Source organism: Stegastes partitus, unplaced genomic scaffold (assembly GCF_000690725.1).
Source record: "Stegastes partitus isolate 25-593 unplaced genomic scaffold, Stegastes_partitus-1.0.2 Scaffold234, whole genome shotgun sequence".
Taxonomy (NCBI): Eukaryota; Metazoa; Chordata; class Actinopteri; family Pomacentridae; genus Stegastes; species Stegastes partitus.
The window spans coordinates 456,940-478,736 of NW_007577965.1; the positions used below are offsets into that span (position 1 = coordinate 456,940).

The 21,797-nt window shown below is 41.8% G+C and overlaps 1 protein-coding gene across 1 annotated transcript; it reads right to left on the reverse strand.

The window, feature by feature from the left end:
• Positions 1–35: 35 nt before the first annotated feature.
• On the reverse strand, positions 36–21,187 carry serinc5 (serine incorporator 5). The gene is made up of 12 exons (XM_008281485.1): positions 21,004–21,187; positions 11,638–11,805; positions 8,473–8,651; positions 7,173–7,255; positions 6,731–6,824; positions 5,813–6,024; positions 5,495–5,587; positions 4,475–4,601; positions 3,569–3,638; positions 3,327–3,363; positions 2,782–2,926; positions 36–1,906 (listed from the first exon to the last, which is right to left on the reverse strand). Exons 1-12 carry the CDS (start codon positions 21,028–21,030, stop codon positions 1,762–1,764), a joined length of 1,380 nt encoding a protein of 459 aa, XP_008279707.1. The 5' UTR covers positions 21,031–21,187; the 3' UTR covers positions 36–1,761.
• Between the last annotated feature and the right edge of the window lie 610 nt (positions 21,188–21,797).

A 21,797-nucleotide genomic window follows, 5' to 3' on the forward strand; every position in this document is an offset into this window, starting at 1 on the left:
GGAGGAGAAATACACTCGCAAATAAAGACACCATGTGGCGTTCAAAGGATGTTTTAATGAAAGAGTTTGAACAATGGGCACCGCATGGCACCTACATTATTTTATTTTAAACATAAAACTTGGTCAAAAAGTGTGTCTGTCGGTTATGGTAGTATACAGCCTTCACAGTGGGTCCTGCTATCAGATTTTCTTTCTGTTTTCTTTTCTTATTTTTTTTGACATTGAAGCTGCTGAGCACCATTAAATATCTACATTCATACCAATCAGTAGAATGCAGAAATGCTTCCAAAAAACATGAAGTCACGTGACAGTTTCTGCAAGTATATGAAGCACGATTCTAATTTAAATTTCCACAGAGATTCACGAAGCTTTAGCCAAAATGTACACATAAGTTATTAGAAAACATGTTAGGAATACAATTAGAGAAAAGAAAAACCGATTGATGGAATGAGAAACAAAAATGTTTTGCTTGTGCAATATAGAATATATTGTATTTTTGTACAATACATGAAAATGTTACACAGACAAACAGGTGAACGTCTAAAAAGGTGTGAATTGTAATTTGCGGTAAACTCAACATCCAGTGTTGAAAAACTCACGATTAAAAGCAGTCATGCTACCTTATTCTGATCACCATGATGTGCTGACGCATGTAACAAAAACAAGCCGAAAAGCATTTAAAACTGTACAGAAAACAGCTGGTTTAAGTGTCTGTGTGTGCATGCAAATACATAATGTTCTCAGTTATGTTTTTCTCTGTAACAATCTGAGTAGTTTCTGGTTTTCTGACGTCTACCTTTGGCAAATGTACCTCATCTGTGTCACTGCAGCTCTTCCAGAGAGGTGTCACTACGCTAACGTCACTCTTACGTAAGGCAGGTTGATTTGAAGAGCGCTGCCGGGTACAACAACAATGATGACTGCAAATGTATAAATGACATGATTTTTTCCTAAGAAAAGGTTTGGCTCAAAGGGAGCACCGACATTAATAAAACCTTATACAGTATCCTTCTGATCTAAGTGGAAACTTCACAACACCGGGCGTCTAATATTGAAAAGAGCTTGGTCTGTTGCATAGAAAACTTCTACAAAAGGGCACAATATAACAAAGCCTCAACATATACAGCTTCAACGTGAGCCTGAGAGATGAGTTTTTAAACAGAGTCGAGGACAAATCTAAATCAGCTCACACCACATTTCTTCTTTGATTTTTTTTTTTAAAGACATTTAAATAAATACGATTTCTTCTGTAACATCTCTAACTTGAAATAAATTTGTCCCAAAACTTTGCTACAACTTTATGGTTCGACTGTACAGAACTGAAAAGCCAGGCTGAGGGTAAATACGAGAATCCAAGAAAAACACCTACAGAAACACGTACAAAAAATATACCTTCAAGTCTGAAATTTTCAGGGAATCTATAAGAGCTGAATGTTTCCCTACATAACTCAGCTCCCATGATTCTTTGTCCAATTTCAAACCTGTAAGTAATACAAAACTCCAAAGAGTCAGTGGTAGTAAAAGCATAAAAAAACAACATTACCATCAAGGTATTAACAGCTTAACATTGGGAAACAAAGTAAAATAAACACTAGCATATAAAACAAAAGGCAACAGATAATCCTCCATTTGAAACGCTGAGGGTAGTGTAGGGTTGTGTTTCAAGGTAAAAGAGGGTATGTGGTGGTCCCTTGGAGCTTCTACTCGGCCACATCTCAAGGGTCAGAGCAAGCCTGACCCCCCCGTGTAGTGATCTGAAACCTAGGCCTCAAAGCGCTGTGGGCAAACCATGGGGGCGATGAGGGTCCACATGTAGAGGATGAGACAGACCCAGCAGGAGGCCATCTTGATCCAGAACACTGACCAGCTGCCCTCCAACAGCTTCTCAATCTTATGGTCGTCGTAGCTGCAAAACAAACACACAGAAAATGAAGTACACAAAAGGACAGATTTTTCATTTTAGCTCTACTAAAACAATATTGACAACATGTATCAAAGGCAGTGTAAAAAAACAAAAAAAAAAACTGGGACCTCAATGCACCGAAGCACACGCAGATGAACAAAACACAAGCAAACAAATGAAACATCTTCATCAATTTGACAACATGTGTGCAGCATTTAGAGGAATATGCAGAGCAGTGAGAAATTGCAATCAAATACAGAGACATGCAGCAAAAAAAGAAAATATAACCAAATAATGAAGCACAGAATTCAACAGAAATGAGTCTCAGTGGTGCTGGAAAATGAGCTGAATTGCGTGTGTTTAAAAAAAACTAAAAAATCTGTTTGCTTTAACAGTCTGACTGGATGATTTACATATTTTTGCAGGTATCTGCTGTTAACTCTGCACTGCTTCTGATTTAACTGTGTTTTCTGTATTTGGCCATTAGCAGCATTTTTCTAAATGCTACAAATGTGTTTTCAAATTTGTGAACATGTCTCCATTTGTTTGTGTATTTTATCTTTGTGCATGTGTTTTCTTAAAGGTCCCATATTATGCTTCTTTTCAGCAAATTAATCAGAGTCTCACATGTCCCCACAGTGTCAGTTTTTCAGCTCAAAATACTGTAAAAATGGTTCACTTCACTATGACTGCATAACTCCTGGTTGCAGGGCTGTTCTAAATGGGCTGTACTGAGTAATATCAGAAGCAAATGTTGTTATATGTGAACAGCATTTATGTCACACCCCAACAAAACACCATACAAATGGATTCTCCCCATATGGGACATTTAAGGTGCAGTGTGTCGACCTCTCGGGGTCACTGTGAGTAGAACTTACTGAAACCAGTTGGTGACGGTCATCATGACATAAAGGGAGCCCAGGAAGAAGACAAAGTGGAAGTAGGAGTAGCTATAAATGGTTCCCTCTCTCTCATCATACACCACGTTCTGTCCTGATCCAGTCTTCTCCTCATCATAGTCTTCTGAAAAGCACACATTAAGTCACGAGGGTCAGTAACACATCCGACGTGTGGAGAAGTGTGAAGGGAATGAGAAAGAAGTGGTGATATTTTTCTGATGGTTATGATTTCTAATATATAACTTGCCAGCAGGTGGCAGTGTGAGCCTACCCACGGTTTCACTTTGCCTTGATCTTGCTTTACTGTGTCATACTAACCTCCTAGTAACAGTGACATCATCTGTGTTTGCTGACCAATGCTTTCTCACCATCCCTTGTCTGGCTGAGGAATAGCAATAAGCATACCTCCCCCCCTGTGTGCAAACACCGTGGCTGAGGACATATGCATACACATTGGCTGGAGGGAGGGTGAGGACAAAGAAAACAGGGTGTTGTTGTAGGGCAAACTATTTGATTTTCCTCACCTGTGTCATCTCCAAAGCAGAAACAGCAGCGAGCTCTCTGGAAAGTAAAGAAAGCACACAGGTCACCACTGAGCTGGAATTAAGTATCTGAAAGGCATATAGACGCACACACACTTTGTCTCATGGGTCTAATCTATTGAGTCTAATCAGGAGGGTCTGGCCAGTGGCACTTTTGAGTTCTGTTAATGTGTTTAACCAGTCTGCATATTTCATTAACCCACACTGAATATTTGTGTGTTTACCTCAGTCTCTGGCTCGCTGTTTCTACACACTCTGAGCGCCGCAGAGCTTCGCCTAGTGGTGGACGTCAAACTAGACGGAGGGATGAGAGAGAGAGAAAGAAACAAAGAGAGAGGTTGTAAAACCATCACAGTTTTTTTTTCCCCCCCTCAATAATTTGCAGTTTTTCGATTGCTGCAGAGTCTAATTTCCTCATCTTCAGGGAGCGACCACAAGAGACAGGATGCCTCCACTTGATGGAAAACACATGTGAACAAAAGCAAAAAGCCGTAGTTCTTGTCTCTTAGAGCCTTCGCTCAGCCACAGCCAATCACACACTGCCTCTTCAGAGTCGCAGCCAATCCAAACTACTTCGCCTGTGTCGCTATAGCCTGCCATAAAATACATTTTATTCCACTCGGTTGCCTACAACAGATCTGCTGTTAACGGGATGAAAAACACTGAATAAAGATATATTAGAGGAAAATCTGATTTGCATGAGAAGAGTCGAGTGTGTCTTTCAGATTGAGGTCGTTTTGGGACATTTAGAGCAGCCCTCTCTTTCTGACACACCGTCAAGGGGCTATTTGGGGTTAAATACTTGGTTTCAGGATGCATGTTGGAATGAGGTTTAGGTTGTGGTTGAGCATTTAGGTGTGTATTATGTATATTCTTAAAAACACAGCCATACACATGTGTATGTGCGATTACATTTCTTCTATCTTTGTGTCATCAAACTTATGTTTGATCTTATTGCTGTGACAATACTTCTGCATTGTGAGGACATTTCAGTTGCTCACAACTACATGGGGCTGTTTGAGGGTTAAAAATCGATTTGAGGTTGTGATTGGGATTAAGTTGTTATTGTTATTATGTGTGTGTGTGTGTGTGTGTGTGTGTGTGTGTGTTTGTTTGTGTGCATCTCTTACCAAGAGTAAAGGACGCAGCCAAATAGGATAATGGTTCCCATAGTGGTGACAATCTTCTTGTCGCTTTCCAACCCAGAGTTGAAAGGAAACACACATACTGTTGTGTTCACACCATCTTTCTCCACCACTAGACAGAAAGAAAGTGCAGACACAGATGGATGAGGGGAAACTAGTGGGGGGAAGTATTATAAGGAGCAGGGTTATTACGAAAGCTGCTGAATGTGTGTGTATTTTGGCACAGTGCACAAATGAAGAGTGCAACATGTAGCAACAGAGAACATCTTTTGTAACTCTATGTAGTGCAGTTAAGTGTAATGTCATGTGCTGATACTAAATATACTAAATTAACATTCATAACACAAGTTACTGTGCAAATATAATCTCGGAAGTTTAACTTGTTTTAAGTTTACAACTTCCTCCAAAGCACTCAGATACACTTCAGCTTTCTGAACGTTAATGGTTGATCTTAGAAATGCCTGCATCTTGGTTCAACTTTTTACTCTTGTTCATCGACTGCTCTTGACTGTAACAACAACTTTTCGCAAAACTGTGAGACCATCATTGTTTTGTATTTTCACAAATACAACTCAAATATCTGACAGTCCACAACAGTTTAACAACACAGACCACTTCAACAAGTTAAATATTTTACATTTCCATTTATAAAACATTTGTTGAGAAACAATCAAATAGTCCTTTCAATTGTGGCTCGGTTTCCTTTCTGCTAACAAATTGCCTGCGGTTTTACTACCACAGCTTCCATTCTACAGTGTGTGCATGTGGAGCTTCTCTCTTCCCGTCACGGCTGATTGTTGCCATATTTAGAGTAATACAAAGTAAAAGTATACAATTAAATATGTATTTTATTGTAAATTTAACATTTAGAATTGTCCTATTTTTAAGTGTAACACACTCAATACAAAACTGCTTCTGTGGCATTATTACATCAAATGTTTGACTCAATATAAATAACACCTGTTCATCCAAGCTGGTAAAGACTATGTGTCCGGTCATACTCACTTTCTTTTGGTTTGCTGGAGAAGGCTGAGAAGGTGAGGTACATGACGTACACACTGATGACTCCAGGCTGCAGTAGGCCTGATGTGGGTTGCACTACAGGAACAAAGAAGTGAACGCAGAATTTTAAAATAAGCATCTAAAGTGACTGAGTTCAACAGTATAATAGACAATAATATATTAAATTTACTGTGTCTCAAATGTGTTATTTGTGAATTTCTCTGTGATGCACCACGTTCCTCTAAACATCATCCAAATGCTCATACCTTCATTTGTATTACAGTCAAATTAGATAAAGCGCTTGTGAGTCCAGATCCTTACGTTTCTGTATGCAGGGGGAGATGGCCAACAGGGAGACAATGAGGCAGAGGCTGCCATTGATGCCTAAGAAAATCTTGTTAAGTAAACAGGCCTCAGGGTGGGTGTAGAACAGCCCCATGAAGATCACAGCTCCCACCGCAAAACTGAACAAAACCAGAGTAACGAAGGCCAGGGCGGCGTACCACAGACGATTATACTTCACCCCTGAACTCCTGCAGACAGAAAGAGGGAGAGAGGGAGAGAGGGAGAAAACAGACAGCAAAACGGAAAAACACAACATGAACCAGGGAAAAGCAAATTAAACAAGCAAAAAGATAAGTCAACACGAGGCAAAGGCAAAGAAAACTGACCCAGGAGAAATTGGCCTCAAGAAAAATTCAAAGAGAGAGAAAGCATCATGTTTGGTGAGTTACTCCTTCACCCAGAGGACAAGAGCAGACAGGTTTATGGCTGCTGAAGCACTTTCACTTCAATTTTGCTGTCTGGAAATGTAAGTTTCACTAAATAACAAAGTAAAGAGGATCCAAGTGCACATACCAATACATATCGAGAGGTTTAAGTTAACTGCAATAGTTGCCCAAACTATTAGAATATCTCAGAAACAGCCTGAGTATGTGTGTGTAAGAAAGGGAAAACTCCTAAACCATCCAGTGTTCATCCTGTGAATCTGCGGAGAACTGGCCTGCTTCCAAGCCGGCCCTCCACCCACGAAAATACAAATCTACATGACTCCCTTTTTCCAAGGTTTTTTCTTTTTTTTTAACTCAAGTAACCCCACAGAAGAACACGTCCCAACTCGTTTCTCAAGAACAAATGAAAAGCTCTGCGCTGATCTTATTTAAAGGACGTCCACACTGTGAATCAGTGAGGTCCTGGGAAAAAAGACAAAGGAGTTGAGGGAGGACATGTTGCTCTCACCAGTTTGTGTTCCATCTGTGTGCAAACTCCACCAACAGCATGAGTTGGATGAGCAGGAAAATGAACCCGCCAGAGGCTCCTACGTAGCGCCACACTGTGACATTGAACAGAGGAAGAGACAGGGAAGTTGTTAAAATGATGGCACGGCATGCACAAAACAGTTCAAATCTGCTGTAAACCAAGAGCTCTTAAGCTGTGACAGTGTTGAAACGATGGTTTAAATATGGACAAAATTGCAGGGTCACTGTAGAAGTCTAGTCGCGTAATTGGTTGCTTCCATTTGCTTCTTATTGCTTCCTGCGATCTCCTACCAGTTTTTAAACTTTGTTACCCTGAGATGCACGTTAATGATATGACCTAACTAACAAAGCATATTTTTAAATCATGCTCTCAACAAAGGTTTACAGTGCTGCAGCTCTAGAGTTGAGTGTGATGTTTATACCCTCCAGGAAGGTTTCCTCTTCGGGAAGGAAGAAGCCTCCAGCGCAGCAGGCCGCCAGCACAATGAACTTAATCAACCAGAATCTGACATTGGAAACAGCGATAATGTGAGAAAATTACAATCAAAATAACAGAACGACAACTGCTGACAGAAGAGACTCAGCAGGAATGTAGTCTGCAAGTCAATTCAATTCAAACAACTTTATTTATCCCCTGGGGGCAAAAGTGTCGACTTGTGGATGGATTGGCCAACATGTTCTCTTTCAATCAAATGATCATCCGTCTGACATGTGCTGGTGTTACTTCAATAAGCAGAAACATCAAAAGTCTTCTAGGACTAGTTCATTATATTTCACGGCAGTGGGAAGCGACTACCTGGATGTACCTCTGCTTCTTACAACGCTGAAGTAGAGTGCAATTTTTTATATCACAGCTCAAATCCTGCATAGCATATTATCTAAAACCAGTAGGGTTACTTCTCTGTTTTACTATCTTCAAAAGTTCTTGTGCTGAGACCATGAGTTAGTTCTGTTTCCAGAAATTGTATGAACATGATCAAGTACACGCTGGCTTGCTCCCAATCTATTGTTATCATTTAACTATAAATAATATGCAGTTAAAATGATCTATTATGCTGCAAATACTAGCTTTTTATTCTCATTCATCATATGTAATTAATTTTTGTTAATTAAGCTAGAATGTGGACTGCATACATGGCACTGTGGAGGATTTGGTTAATCACAACATGCAGACGTTTTTTATTTATCATGCGTCCAATTGATTATTTGAAGACTATGTATGACTTGAGTAAACCAAGATTCCCTTTGGTTGGACATAGCACATTATATACTGTATATCTATATTTACATAGAGTCAGCATGACTTTTTTAATAGCATGCAACACATGTGCCAATGCTGAGCATGTAGTATAACAAATCCAAAAATAATTCAGCATAATATGATCTGGCAGTCGACGTAGCTGATGTTGATATTTTTTTTCAGACTCCTGTTCAGTGAACTGTTCAGAAACCACCTGCCATGTTGACTGAAGCCTGGCAAAGAGAGGCTCACTTACAGCATGAGGCTGTTTGAAAGCCTTATTGGTAAAATTCAACTCGAAGATACTGAACAGACCTAACCAACGTTGCCATGAAAGAAAAATCTGCTTGTTTGATACGCAGCTCCCTTCTCTGAAGTGTCTGAATGCAGTTTGGATTTTGTCTGTCTTAACAGACATGTAGCTGAAGTTCAGGGTTTCCGCTAAACGTTATCGATTATGGTCAGGATGATTTTCTTCTTACCCGTTATGTATGGCCGCCCTGCAGTCTGTGCTGTTGTTGACTCTTATGGTGAAGATGGAGAAGAGCAGGAAGAAGCAGGCCATTCCAAAGCACACCTTGTAGACAGCCGAGTAACCGACGAGAGTTTTGCAGTTCTCTCCTGCGTTCATCCTCTCACACAATTCGCTGTAGAAGGGGATCTGATTGAGAAAATCATAAACCCAAATGACTTCGATTAGATCATTATGGCATTGAAAAGAACCCCATCTCTGCTCATGTTTGTCTAGTGCGCGGCCTCAGTGAAAGGCCCCAATAGTGTCTATTCTGAGCGTCACGCCTCTAAAGGAGCAGAAAGAGAGAACAGGCAGCAACAACAACCCCTCTTTCTTTCCACGGAGCCCTCTTTCATCCTTCGTTCTCTACAGCCTGTTAGAGGGGCCTTACAACTAACTGTCAGTGTACACAAACAAAAGACACAGATGAATAAATTAACCGCCTTTTGTCAGCAAGTCAGAGGAAATGGGACGAAGGAAAAGCAGAGACAGCGTGAACGAGAGAGAAATATTGGAAGATCCCTCTTAACATAAAATTCCAAAAAAAACCTGTTTTGAACAACAGCGAGCTGCATTAAAAGAGGAGTGCACAACTGGAGTGAGTAATGTAGATAAAGACCTTGTTGTGGCCTTCAACAGAAAAATTGTGCTTCAGTGGCTGACTGCCAACAGAAGAGACAGCCTTTGAATTTGATAATCACAGAATGGAGACTCAAATATCTGCCCCACAACTGTAGAAATGTCTGCCAAAGTCAAGCACAAAAGATGATTTCAAACAAAGGTAACCGTTCTAAGAGAGCTAAATCTTTATTTTGAGATATATAAACGGTTTCACTTGGCTTTGCTAATTACTGTCAGAGAACTTTGGTCTCTAAAAGTTGTACCCATGGGTGAAATGCCAGAGGATTGAGTTGTCATCACCTCAGTGTGTCGCACAGTCCAGAGCCAGATCACAACATAAAGCAAAAAGCCCAGTTTTGGAGCCTTTGTCTCACGTTGAGGACCATATTAGCATGTCCATGGTGTTGTGATTAAGAGGGAAAGGGGCCGGCTGTTTGAGACTGCTGTAAATCTCTTGAGAAAAGACCAGCGCTCTCATACGCACAATGGCTGCTCTCTTAGCTGGGACTTCCCACTGTGCTCAGTGTGTGACTGACAGTGTGTGGATGTATGTGTGTGTAACTCAGCAGGCTTTGTGTGGGGCTATCAGAGGCCATTTTGTGCCTGGATGGGTCTTTTACAGGGTTCTCTTCTCACAAGGAGACACACAGTAGGGAGTCATTTTAACGCTGTACTGTAGACACTGGCAAAGAAAGAAGAAGAAGGAAAAAAAAAAAAAAAAACACAGCAGACGAAGATTGCCGGAAAAATATCATCTTCAAACTGCACTGTCAGTTGAGGAAGCTTGGTCATTGCCATGGTAACACAGTCAGCCGAAGGTGTTTTTGCAGACGCAGAAACATTCTTATTTCCTGTTTACACTGGCGCTGACAGACACTGTACTGTCTGTTTCATCGCACATATATTCACTCACCACTGTAAATGCATACAAAAGGATAAGGAGGTCATGCATCAGGACATCATGTCTGAGACCTCGGTTCAGACTGTCTCTACAGTCTGATACACCCAGATGACAAGGATAGCTGTAATGTAGTAGATAACAGCACTCGTCATAGCATTCCTCTTCAATGTGAACTCCTCAGAAAAAAAAAAAAAAACAGGAAGTAATCTTGCGTTTGGTTGACTCAAAGAGGTAACATTGAGGAAAAAAAAAAGCCCAACATGAAAGCTGTAAAGATCAGAAGAGAGAGCACTGGCCTGAATGTATCCTCTCCCAACTTCAAAGACCAGGTGGGCGTTTGTAACAAAAATCTGCCGGGCTGAACTCCTGCCTTCTCATCTCCAGCCTTACTACTGTGCAGATACACATGGGATCTCCTGTTGAAATGGTGGGATGTCTGTTTTGCCCTTAGCAATGCTATAAAAGTTTAATTTTACCACTTAGCACTGGCAAGGAAATACTCGTAAATTCTCCAAAAATTTTATTCCATTTATAGCACAAGCAGGGCACAAGAGTTGGCACACCTGACAATACCCATTTCAAACTGTATGGGCCGAGTGTGTAACCGACCTATTCTTTCTCTTTCCTTTCAGCTGTGCTTCACGCCTGTGTTACTCGACTACCGCAAGACACTCAGACCTCATTTTAGGTACACGGTGTAACTTCTGTGAATCTAAGTCGGGGGAACAGTGTGCAGACGTAGGAGGAAGCCAAACAATGTTGAAGGTCGCAGTATATTGAGGTTAGTGTTGGCTTGGTTACTAGAGCCTCTGAACTTACTCACACTCTTCTATTCAGCTAACTGGGCCACACAGCGACAGAATGAAGACTTTAAAGGTAGGAACAAAACATAAAACGAGGTGCAAACTTACAAAGGCAATGCAGGTGTAACTTCTCGCTGCATAATGACAAATTTTTCAGTCTCAACAGTCAGAAAGTGGCATAAAATCTGTATCACTCAGTAATCTCTTTTCTTTCTTTTTCTTTTTTAATCAAATTGTTATGTTTTTCCATTCAAAAAAGAAATGAACACCAGTCCTGAATCAATTTGGCCTCCTGACCAATGCTGCTGTTTGCAAGGTAAAGATAAAGATAAAAAAGAATAAATTCAAGTGAAATGGTGGATGGGAGACTGATGCACCATGCTTACTAACTCCTTCACTTGACTTAAACTCCAGCTGGTAACACCCAAATCATAACCAAACAACAACTGTACTGTGTTTCAATCCTTAAGACCCCAAGAAGTCTGCAACCTACACAACTGCACGCTTGATTTAGTCGATCTTATCATAACTTATTAAATATTCAGTGTACTACGGAAACACTTATTTAATAGATGCTTTTAGAACTAAGAGTCTTCAAACCACTCTACTCAGTCTCCTTTTAAAGTGAAGCCGTTACGGTGCGAGGACGAGAGCTTTAATTTTCTTTGTGCCGATATTTTCCATCAATCTTCTAACTTACCAAATATAATTGGAACTTTCCAGTTACCTTATATCTAAATATAATTCCTGAGTGTTCCTGATTTAGTTGGTTTTATCCGGAAAAAATAAATATTACAGTGTTACTCACATTGTCTCTCAATTCCTTCTCCACAGTAGGGGACATCATAATGACACAGATGATGGTGACCAACAGGAAGTAGAAGGCGTACATGATCCGAGTCCCCGTTGACTGTTTGATCTTCGGGCAGCAGTTACAGCAGCACGAACAGGCCGCCGAGCCGCAGCAGCAGGCCAGCTGCACAAAGACAACAATGGAAAAAAAAAAAGGGAGAGAGATGGGAAAAACGTTACTATTCAGGTTTCGAAACTTTCCACACCATCTGATACAGACATCATGCATTTAAGGGGAACCTGGATAATGGAAGACCAGGGTTTAAGTGCTCATTTCACAGTCATTCCTGTCAGCTACAGAGGCTGCAGCTTATCTTTCCTGGTAGAAAAGAAACAAGGTAGAAGAACATTCCCCTGAAAATGTGCAACATGTAACCAAAAACAAAATTCCAACAAAACCATGTGAAAATGGAAAGAAAGAGAGCAGGAGAAAATAAAACCACATACTGTATTGAAAACCGAGACAAGAAGAGTCAGGCAGTTTGACAGCTCATTGCCCACACACTGAAGGTTAAACACTGGTTTTGATAGATCTATAGAAGTCAAATTAATGTTATTGGTAAAAGCCAAAATGACAATATGAACAACATGCCAATTTACTCTTAGAGTAGAAAACAAACAACAACAACAAAAACACCTAAAAGGCATAAAGGGAGACACCTCAGAAGAATAACAGGACAGACAAACATGCAACATACACTGTTATAACTAGCTGTGTTTCAAACTATCATGTATTCTGAATCTGTATTTCTCCACTGAACCTATGATCTTGTTTTGCTTTTTTTCTACTGAGCACAATGTACGTCCTTGAAGATAACATGGCCGGTGAGAACTGGTTCACATGCTGGGAGACAGCGGATACTCCTCTTTCCTATCAGTTGGTTTAGATTAGGGCTGGTCCGCATAGCAATTTCTGCTTGGCCCCAATTAATAATGAATATCTTGAATATTTGGGGGTGTCGCGCGGTGGTGGCAGGTGGGTATTCATTCCAACAGGGCAGCAGTGAGTGGGCATTTCTGCCATCAGCAGTCACCGTACTGTAACAGCCATCTACGGTGGCGGGGTAGGGGGGGATACATTCAAAATTCACATCCCGATTCCAGCACAGCGAATGAATAGTCGGCTATTCGGGTCCAGCCCTACTTTAGATACACGCCTTTTGGACAACACACACACACACTTTGTATTTGATCCAAGCAGTTTCTGTTTACATTTCAGTGAACTTCCACATGAACAGTGGTTAGCGTGTTCACGTCACAGTAGCTGGCCAATTAACCTCAGTTGCGCACAAATCCAACTTCTGTATGGGGCAGTCCCAGCCCAAGAAGATAAATGTGAATCATTTCCAGATAACAGGGCTCCTTCTGATAGAGCTCTCGTGAGAACCCTGTCACTCCCAGCCCAGCGCTGTCTCACTGTACCTAGGACATAAATAAATTCTACATCTGTGAACTGAAGATTTCCCCGGTTTGTTCTTGGGCTTCCAACTAAAGAATCGGGCTAACAACACCCAGTAGACAGACACAGCAGTTCAAAAAGTCAATATTGGTTAAACCTTAGAATCCTAAATCAATATACTACGGACACTTCAAGGTGTCTGAAAGGTTCTCTATGAGAGATATACTCTACCCCCTCTATCAATTCAGCGTTAGAAGTTCCATTTCATTTACAAGATCTAAGAGGAAGGAGCAGTTTCATATCCACTGTTCTCTGAGAAAATACACCAGGTTTCACTTGTTCCCAGATGGGTTTCTGTGGTATGGTAAGTCTCTAAAAAGCCAAGATACATTACAGTAAAAATCTTTTCATGGTTAAGCACTTACAGTACAGGATCTGATTTCTTTTTATAAGATTGGTCAAAGCTTCACACCACTGTGGTAAATTGTTTCACTGATGTGAGTTCATCTTTTCACAGCTTCAGCTGTCACAATCTCACAACAGTTTCTACTGGTTTGCTCCAAGCCAAAATTATGGCAACTTACTGAACTTGCAATAGAAGACACCCAACTGACTGCGTCTTTGCTCATTCATGGTTTCTATCACTAGCGACAAGTCCCTCCCTCTTGTTCACAGAAGCAACTTTTGGTCAGCACAGACAGTCTCTTGTCTGAAAACACGCATACACAGTAACGCACAGAGGCCTACTCTGTTTCTTCTGACGGGTTGTCATATAGGAGAAGGACAGTAGCATAAAGACAGGGCCTGTGTTCTATTTAGGAAAGAGGAGGCTCTATAATTATACAGCACAAGGTCTTTCTGTAGCCACCCCACCCTGCTTGTGTAAGCCTCCTACCCCCATCCTGCAGAACACACACTGCTGTGGTGAGAAGGTAAAGCTGTGATGTGGGCAACGCTTGAGGTGTGGTGGCTACACTGGTGCTCCACTGCTGGAGGGTTGCCCCATTTTTGTCTGTATGCTAACCTAACCACTCCCCAAAAGAGACTTCGAGGTAAAAAGAGAAAAGTGCTCATGCAGATTACATGTCAAGACGAGTCTTTTTGACCTACATGGAAATTTGGTCTCAAGTACTGTCATTATAGCATCAGGTGAGCGGTAGAAAATTACGAACAAATGAGCAATGACTTTCCAACAGCTGCTGTTGTGTTAGCTGGAGGCTGTGGACTGAAACAACGAGTTGGTCTAATCACATCTGCATCTGACTAAAAATCCCAGTTACCCCGTGTTTGTGTTTAAGAGAGCACATGTGTGGCACAAGCAAGCTATTTTCTAAAATGTTGTTTATGGTAAATTTCTTTATAAGTGTATGTCAGCAGAACAAGCTGTATTGTGACTGTGTTTAATCAGCGTCTATAACATTCAATTTATCATCCTGTATGCAGTTTATACCACATAGGCATAAGCATTTTTAGCATAGGACACTGTAAAAGCAGACAAGGAATGAGAGTGAAGATACAAGAGGAATGATATGCAAAAATAACAACCCAACCTTGTAGCTCAAGGGTGTCCTAATAATAAGTACAGTCAATCTGGTGATTAATACATTTCCTTTTTCCTCCACCAGACCCCGTAATGCATCCTAGCAAAGATCTCTTCAAGTTGGCTTTTAGTCACAACAGTAGCCTTCGTCTTTATCTCTGAGTGTGTGCCCTAAGCCAGGGTATCTAATCAGGCTGGAGTGTCCTGGTGTAGCAAAGCCAGTGTGCAACATTGTCTGATGTGCAGCGTTCTGCTCCAGATGCCACTAATGTGTAACATTACACCGAAGCACACAACCACATGGTTAGGATCAAGCTTCTTCTCTGCCCACATGGTTCTGCCTCCCCCGTCTCTCTGTCCACAATTATTCTTTAAATGTCCCACTTATTTGTTTTCTGCCTCAAGCTGAAGAATGGCTATTTATACCCCTGTCTTTTTAGTGATGCAAGCTGAATGTTGTCATTTGGATAGGCCCACGTCAAACCCAATCCAATAATGTTTCCAACCATGTCTCTGTTAGAGACGTAAAACATGCTGCTGTGTCTCTGTTGCTCTCTTAGAGAAAGGGGGTTTTGATTTTGTACGAAACTGTGATTAAGAAAATTGTAATTTAAAAAAAAAAAGAAAGAAAAAACACTGAACTGCACTCTTGGATCAGAAATGAACAAAGTGGATTAAATAAATCCATACTTAATTTGAAAATCTGGGTTCAAGCCCTTGTGAAAGTATGCATCTGCCTTGCTATGTCCTTGACATAAACAGAGAATCCCTCCCAGCTCCATGTGTTTATTCAAGCATGAGAAAATAGGTCAAAATCGAGATCACATGCAATGCCTTTACCAACACTGTTACTAACACAACTCATTATGCAATCTGGTTTAGGGCAGGAAACACAGACTCCATGCTAGATCAAACAGAAGAATTCCAGTTTATTCCCATTTGGGATTCAAAGTGGGGTGTGTTAATATCTATTCATGGATTTGTGTGGAAGTAGCCGTGAATGTGGACACAATAACAGAACAGTGTGTATTAAGGGGTCAAACGAAAATATGTCTGCTCTCATGCGTTCACAGACGTTTAGCCATGAATCCATGCATGCGCCTCCTGGTCTCCATTCGACTACACCACAGCTTAACAGGATAAGCGGTTTCCTTTGTCTCTGCTGCACCCACATGTCTTCCTCAATGGGCGATTAATTAACCCCACCAGACTGAAAGTAAGTAGGGAAAAAACAGGACAATTTAAGTCGTGAGGGTGTTTAGATTTCATTAGTTAGGGGGTGTTTCACCAGCGGGCTGCACACAGTGAGGGGGCCGAACGGCAAACTCTGCAGAACGGATGGAGGGAGGGGGGAGGCGGCAGAGGGGGATGTCTTTAGGAATTCCACCACACACAGATACAAAAAGAGTATCCATGGCAACCAACGCTGACCCTACCCACTTGATAGGCCATCCACCCCCCCCTCCTCTACTATTGCCCGCCTGCCCCACCAGCATGACGACAGGTGGTTGGCGTGCTCGCAGTTTTTACCCCCCCTGCTTAAATATCAACAGCAGCCTCCCAACATTGTGCCACATTGCCATCCATCACAAAGAGCAGCATCCAGCTCTACTTTAAACACCGACTCCAGCTACCTGCGCAGAGTTAAATTAGGCACAGACTCTCATAACCAAACCTCACTACACTGACAGACTCTCAAGAGACACACACGTCTCATTCTGACTCATCCTGATGCTACTTTTCAGTCTCTTTATTTCGTATCCTCCGTTCTCTCCAAATCTGCCACTTGGAGGCACATTGTCTTCGTTTCCTGTGTTTTTTTCCCCCCTCTTTCACCCCATCTTTGTTATCTTCAGCTGCCCTTTACCCTTTGTCAATAACCCTCTCATGCTCGGCTCCCTTTCAGCTGTTGCAGGGGTCAGGGGAAAGACGATATTGCTCTTCCTTACACAGACACAGGATTCAGTAGAGAGAAGACCCCCAGGAAATGAACATAAATGCCATTCAAACTGAAGCATGTGGTGTGCAGACAGAATTAGTCTGTAAAACCTTTGATTTTTCAACAAGGAGTCTGACCTAAAGCGTAATGCTTAATCAACAAATCCTATGCAGTCCTACATATAATCAATCCAAAGACCGCCCGTGTGAGTCGACTGTGAGCTATTTTGCAGAGAACTGATGACAGTTGCCATGTTTTTTCCCCTCTCCATTCTCTACCGCTTTTATCCTCAAAGCAGCAGTGATGAAAAGGAATGGAGACTTTGACAAACAGGAAATGGAAAGGATAGCTTAAATCAAACCCAAAGGGGTGAACTACGGAGCACATAGCTGCGCAGACAAAACTGCTTACGCAATACCAACCGGCCAAACAGGTCATACACTATATCACTGTTAGTAGAGCAAGAAAAGAATCAGGAGGGAACGTCCCCTAACAAATCAACATTTACACAGGTTGGGAAGTGAAGGCATGGCCAGCTGATAATATGTGGATGGAACACCGGGAAAAATGAACTCCTCTGGCCTTTTTGCACAGCAGTATTTGATGTCAGGATAGAGAAACTGTTCTAGAGGCTGTAACACAGACTTGAAAAAAAGGAAAGAACTTCCCTCTGATTTGAGATGTTGATTTGGTGTATTGGTAATGATAGACAGACCAGACACACACCCAACAGTGGAAAAATATAGCACAGCACAGACAGGCATGACTCATGACTGAGACGTGAACCGTCAAAACAACACGACCCGTATGGTGTGGGATAACAGCTTCAATGGCGGCTTCAGTGGGAATATAAACCGCAAACCATCACCGTGTTTGTCAATTCATTCATCACATCTAATATTAATCTGTATTCCCTGTCCTACTTTACTTAAGTGCATGACGTGGTTCATATTCACACTGTGCTGAAGCTGGCTGCCTGCAGAATGTGGGAACTCCTTGTTTGTTAAAGCGTAATGACAGTGGCCACTGGATAAAGTTGACCACAATGAATCATGACAGACCAAATGGCTCAGATGAAACTTCAGACACACCCTCTTATCTCAAATTACAACAATGCTTTGTGTTGAAGGCAGTCACAGGAAACCGGCACCGGGAGGGAAAAAAAATGAAAAAAAAAGAGCGACATGCGAAACAAAAAGAACTTTAAGACAACAGAACACAAGGCAGGATCTTTCTCACGTAAGTTAATTTGGCTCAAGCTCCACACCGAGACCTACTCCATTTTCCCCTCATACTGTGACTGACAGCTCCACTATTGTCTATATATCTAGGCAGCTGTATACACACAGCAAAAATGTATCACTGCTCTGTTTCCTATACACAAAGGGAGGGCTTTGCCTCTCTCTTGGCAAATATAGCCCCTAGCTACAACCAACAGAGAGAAACTTTAGTCCAGTGGAGAGAAAAAAAATAACAAAAGACGAAGTGAGGTACAGTGAAGAGTCGAAAAACAGAGGGACAGGAATGACACAAACCCTCGTAGACAATGAAGTCGGTCACAAAAATAACCAAAGGAAACACACCAAATACGAACAGGAAGGCAGTCTGTCAAATACAAAGCAGTATCAGATCAACAGGTACAGACTAATCCAACGTCGTGTTTACATAGGGGCCGTTTTCACTTCCCAAACTGTATCGTCTACCAGTAAGAGGCTACACTCAAACAGAACTGGGAAAAGAGTGAGCCGGGATTTTACAGCATTACATCAGCACCTGCAATCCTCGCATAAAAAAATAATAAATTACAGAGACATGGGAGGATGGGGGCGGGGAATGTTGAGGAAGACATTATCTCTGTGACAGTTCAGACCGAGACAAAAGAGATGAAAGTTTGCCAGAGATGTCCCTGTGGGAAAACAAACTCCTGCTGCTGCTGCTGCTGCTGCTGCTGCTGACCGCAGCTAAATTCCTGAGGGGTAGTTGAAAATAGCAGACGTGTCTCGCTTGTACACAGTCGGCCAGTGATTCTAATCATCTGACTGACCCAGAAATGTATTTTGGAGGGTACGGCAACAGATGTTTATATGCAGTATTCAATTAGGCTATAGGTTTACAAGTCAGGTTTTACAGCTCAGCACCTGTTTTTAGGATCACCTGTCCTCACTGTTGCAACCGTTTTGGGACTTCAGCAAAAAGTATTCAAGCCGCCATCTGCTTTGTCTGCGTGAAATGCAACGATAACCCGGACATAAGTCAATCATTGAATCAATGATCGTAAACCGTACCACAGAATTTGCAATAAATGACAAACCTATCCCTATTTCTCACCAAACTCTTTTAGTTAATTTTCACCGCCCACATGTAGGCAAGACAGCCAAAAACATTCAATGAGTAAGGCATGGTATCCTGGTGAAGAGCTGTGCAACATGAAAACACTCCTAGCATCCACAGGGGCCGGGGTGTAGAGTCAGACATGGTCAATGTCTCACTGAAAGACACTTTGTCATAAAGGATGCTTGCAGAAAAACAGTCTCAAGTACCCTCTTGACTAACGCACTCTGCCAAAGGTGCCTGTACCGTAGCTGTGCTGCTTACAGTCCCCCACATGGTTTCAGTCCTGTCCCACACTCACAGCCAACGCTTGCAGCGCTTTGGACAACAGTCAACATTGAGCTAAAGCCTTCCCCCAGCCCTTACCCCATCGCAACATGGCATACATCCCCGATCCCACTGAGAAATTACGTGCTAGCTGCTCCCACACCATGCCTGCTCCTCTCTTCCAATCTAACCCAAACAACGCCCACCCTCCTCTAATTTCCACCTTCGAGCCAAGGAGGAAATTAGCAGACCACACATCACTTTGGTCCACTCTAAACCTCGAGAGTGGCACATATATGCACAGGCAGAATAAGTTAATTACAAGTAAACACATAAATAGAGATGGTGACAAACTAAATGGAGTGCCTGTGACTGGGATTAGCATACCACCAGCACAGCAACACAAAACTGATCTTATTGTTTGCCCTTGATTTTCTTTAAAGCCGGCCCTGTTTCCATCACTCCCTGTCTGTGAAAAGAACAGGAAATAGAAGTGAGCTCCCCTTAATTGAGGGATGTGCATGTGTAATTAAATTCCTGCCCAGACCAGCTCAGCAGTGGCGACCCTGTGGTCAAAAGCAGCCTGTTGGTTGTTAAGAAAAAGGCACTCAGCACAAAACAAATCCCTTTCTAACCCAGAAATCACCTGTCTGGCTTTTCAAAGAAATCCTGCAACTTCACAGTTCCTCAGGAGCCCTCATATAATTGAGAAATCCCGAAACCACCAATCAGTTTAGATTAAATTTCAACTTTACTCATTAATCCTTTAAAGCTACACTTAAACACAAATCACCACCTTCTAAAGCATGCGTTGTTTTCAAATCTCTTGTTGCATCCAATCAATAGTCCAAAATTCAATTTATTATCACGAAGGACAGAGAAAATAAGCAAATATTTGCAACCGAGAAACTGGAAGTGGAGACTTTAGCTCAGAAATGACTCGAACCATAAACTGGTTATCAATAATGTAAGGTTTTAATGGAGCTTTTGTTTCAGCTCAAAAAAAAAAAAAAAAACTGACATTTTTGTAATAGATTATTCTAAGCAAGTCCACAAACTCATATTACTTTTTCAAGACAAGGATTTGTCAAAAAATGTCAAATTGTTGTTTTATTAGTGTCACATGAGACAGAAGATTTAAGTTTTTTTCTTTTTTTAAAAAGCAAATCTGAAAACTCAGACAAAAAAGTAGGCCTGCTAAGCCATCATACTTCTCTAGAGGGTATATGATGATTATTTTTAAATGAGCCTTTACATGTAACTGACTTCAACAAGTTCATAAACACAAAAACATAATCACAATACTTGTATATGGGACTGGTAGCAGAAGTACTAGCAAAAAGTCGGATTACCCCCAAGTTCACTGGGGAAGTGGTGGTTCATGTGCAGTACTGGAAAAGGCAGAAGGAAACTGAGATGATGCCTTACTCACATAATTACACAGACAAGACATTAATGGTGCTGTCAGCCCTTATTGTGTTGTGTTTCCATTAAAACGCACGCGGCTGTGTTACTTCCAGAGCTCGCGCTGCTGTGGCTGCTGTTAGCTAGCTGTGGCTGCCTCGTCTCGCTTTGTCCTCCGACGGCTCCACGTTACTACAGTGAAGTTATTCAGTCGGTTCGCTGGCGGATTATAATTATTTTCACGCTGATAATGAATTAACGGAGCTGAAGGAGGAGGGGGGAGTCGGAAATCACCGCGACGCAGAAACAAAAACAAAAAGAAAAAAAAATGCGCTGAGTCGCGTTAGCAGAAATGAAGACAAACTGTAAACAAGACAGAAGCAGCGTTTCATTACTGGAACAACAACACAAAACAGCAGCAAGTCCGGCTATTGTTCCTCACCTGCGAGATACAACACGGAGTACACATGTCGTTGAGTAAATACAATCCGTTAGAGAGCGAGACGAGCTCGGGGCTTCCTCAGTCGACCTCCTCTTCTTCTTCTTCCACATGAAATCAGCAGCGGCTCGCGGAGAACAAACGCGCCTCTGCTCCTCAAACTGCTCCGTCCTCCTCCCCGCCTGCTGCCCGGTGTCTCTCCTCCTCCTCCCCCCTCCTCCTCCTCCTTTCTTCCCCTCCGTCTCTCCTCCCACCGAACATCACCGAGGAAGAAAAAAAAAAACAAAACAGCCCAACAAAGCCTTTCCTGCCACACGGAGCATCAAGAGGTGGCTGGAAGCAGATGACTCAATAGGTTAGAAAAGTCAAAGCAGCCCTCTGTGGCTGCAGCTCTCAGCTTTCTGCTCCATGTGGCTGCTTGCTCACAATTTGCTTGTTATGAATATTACAGGGCTGTTATGTAAAGCAGCCGCATGATAAATACCATAAACAGCGTGGTGTCATTTCTGTTTACTGTCTGACCCAGAAGAAGAAGGAAAGAAAAGCTCAGTCGGTAGTCAGATACAGCAGTGACAATGGTTAGGTGTAGGAGAAAGGCTTGTGAGTGCAGGAAACAAGAAGTAAAAGGAAAAATAATTGGAAAAAATGATTAAAAAAAAAAAAACTGCAACAGCTACATCAAAATACACTGTTAGACAATTCCGTAAAAAACTATTGAAAAAAAATACTTGGAAAATATGTTGAAATACTTTAACATTTAAAAATGGAAACAATGTGCCGATAAAGGCAAACATCTG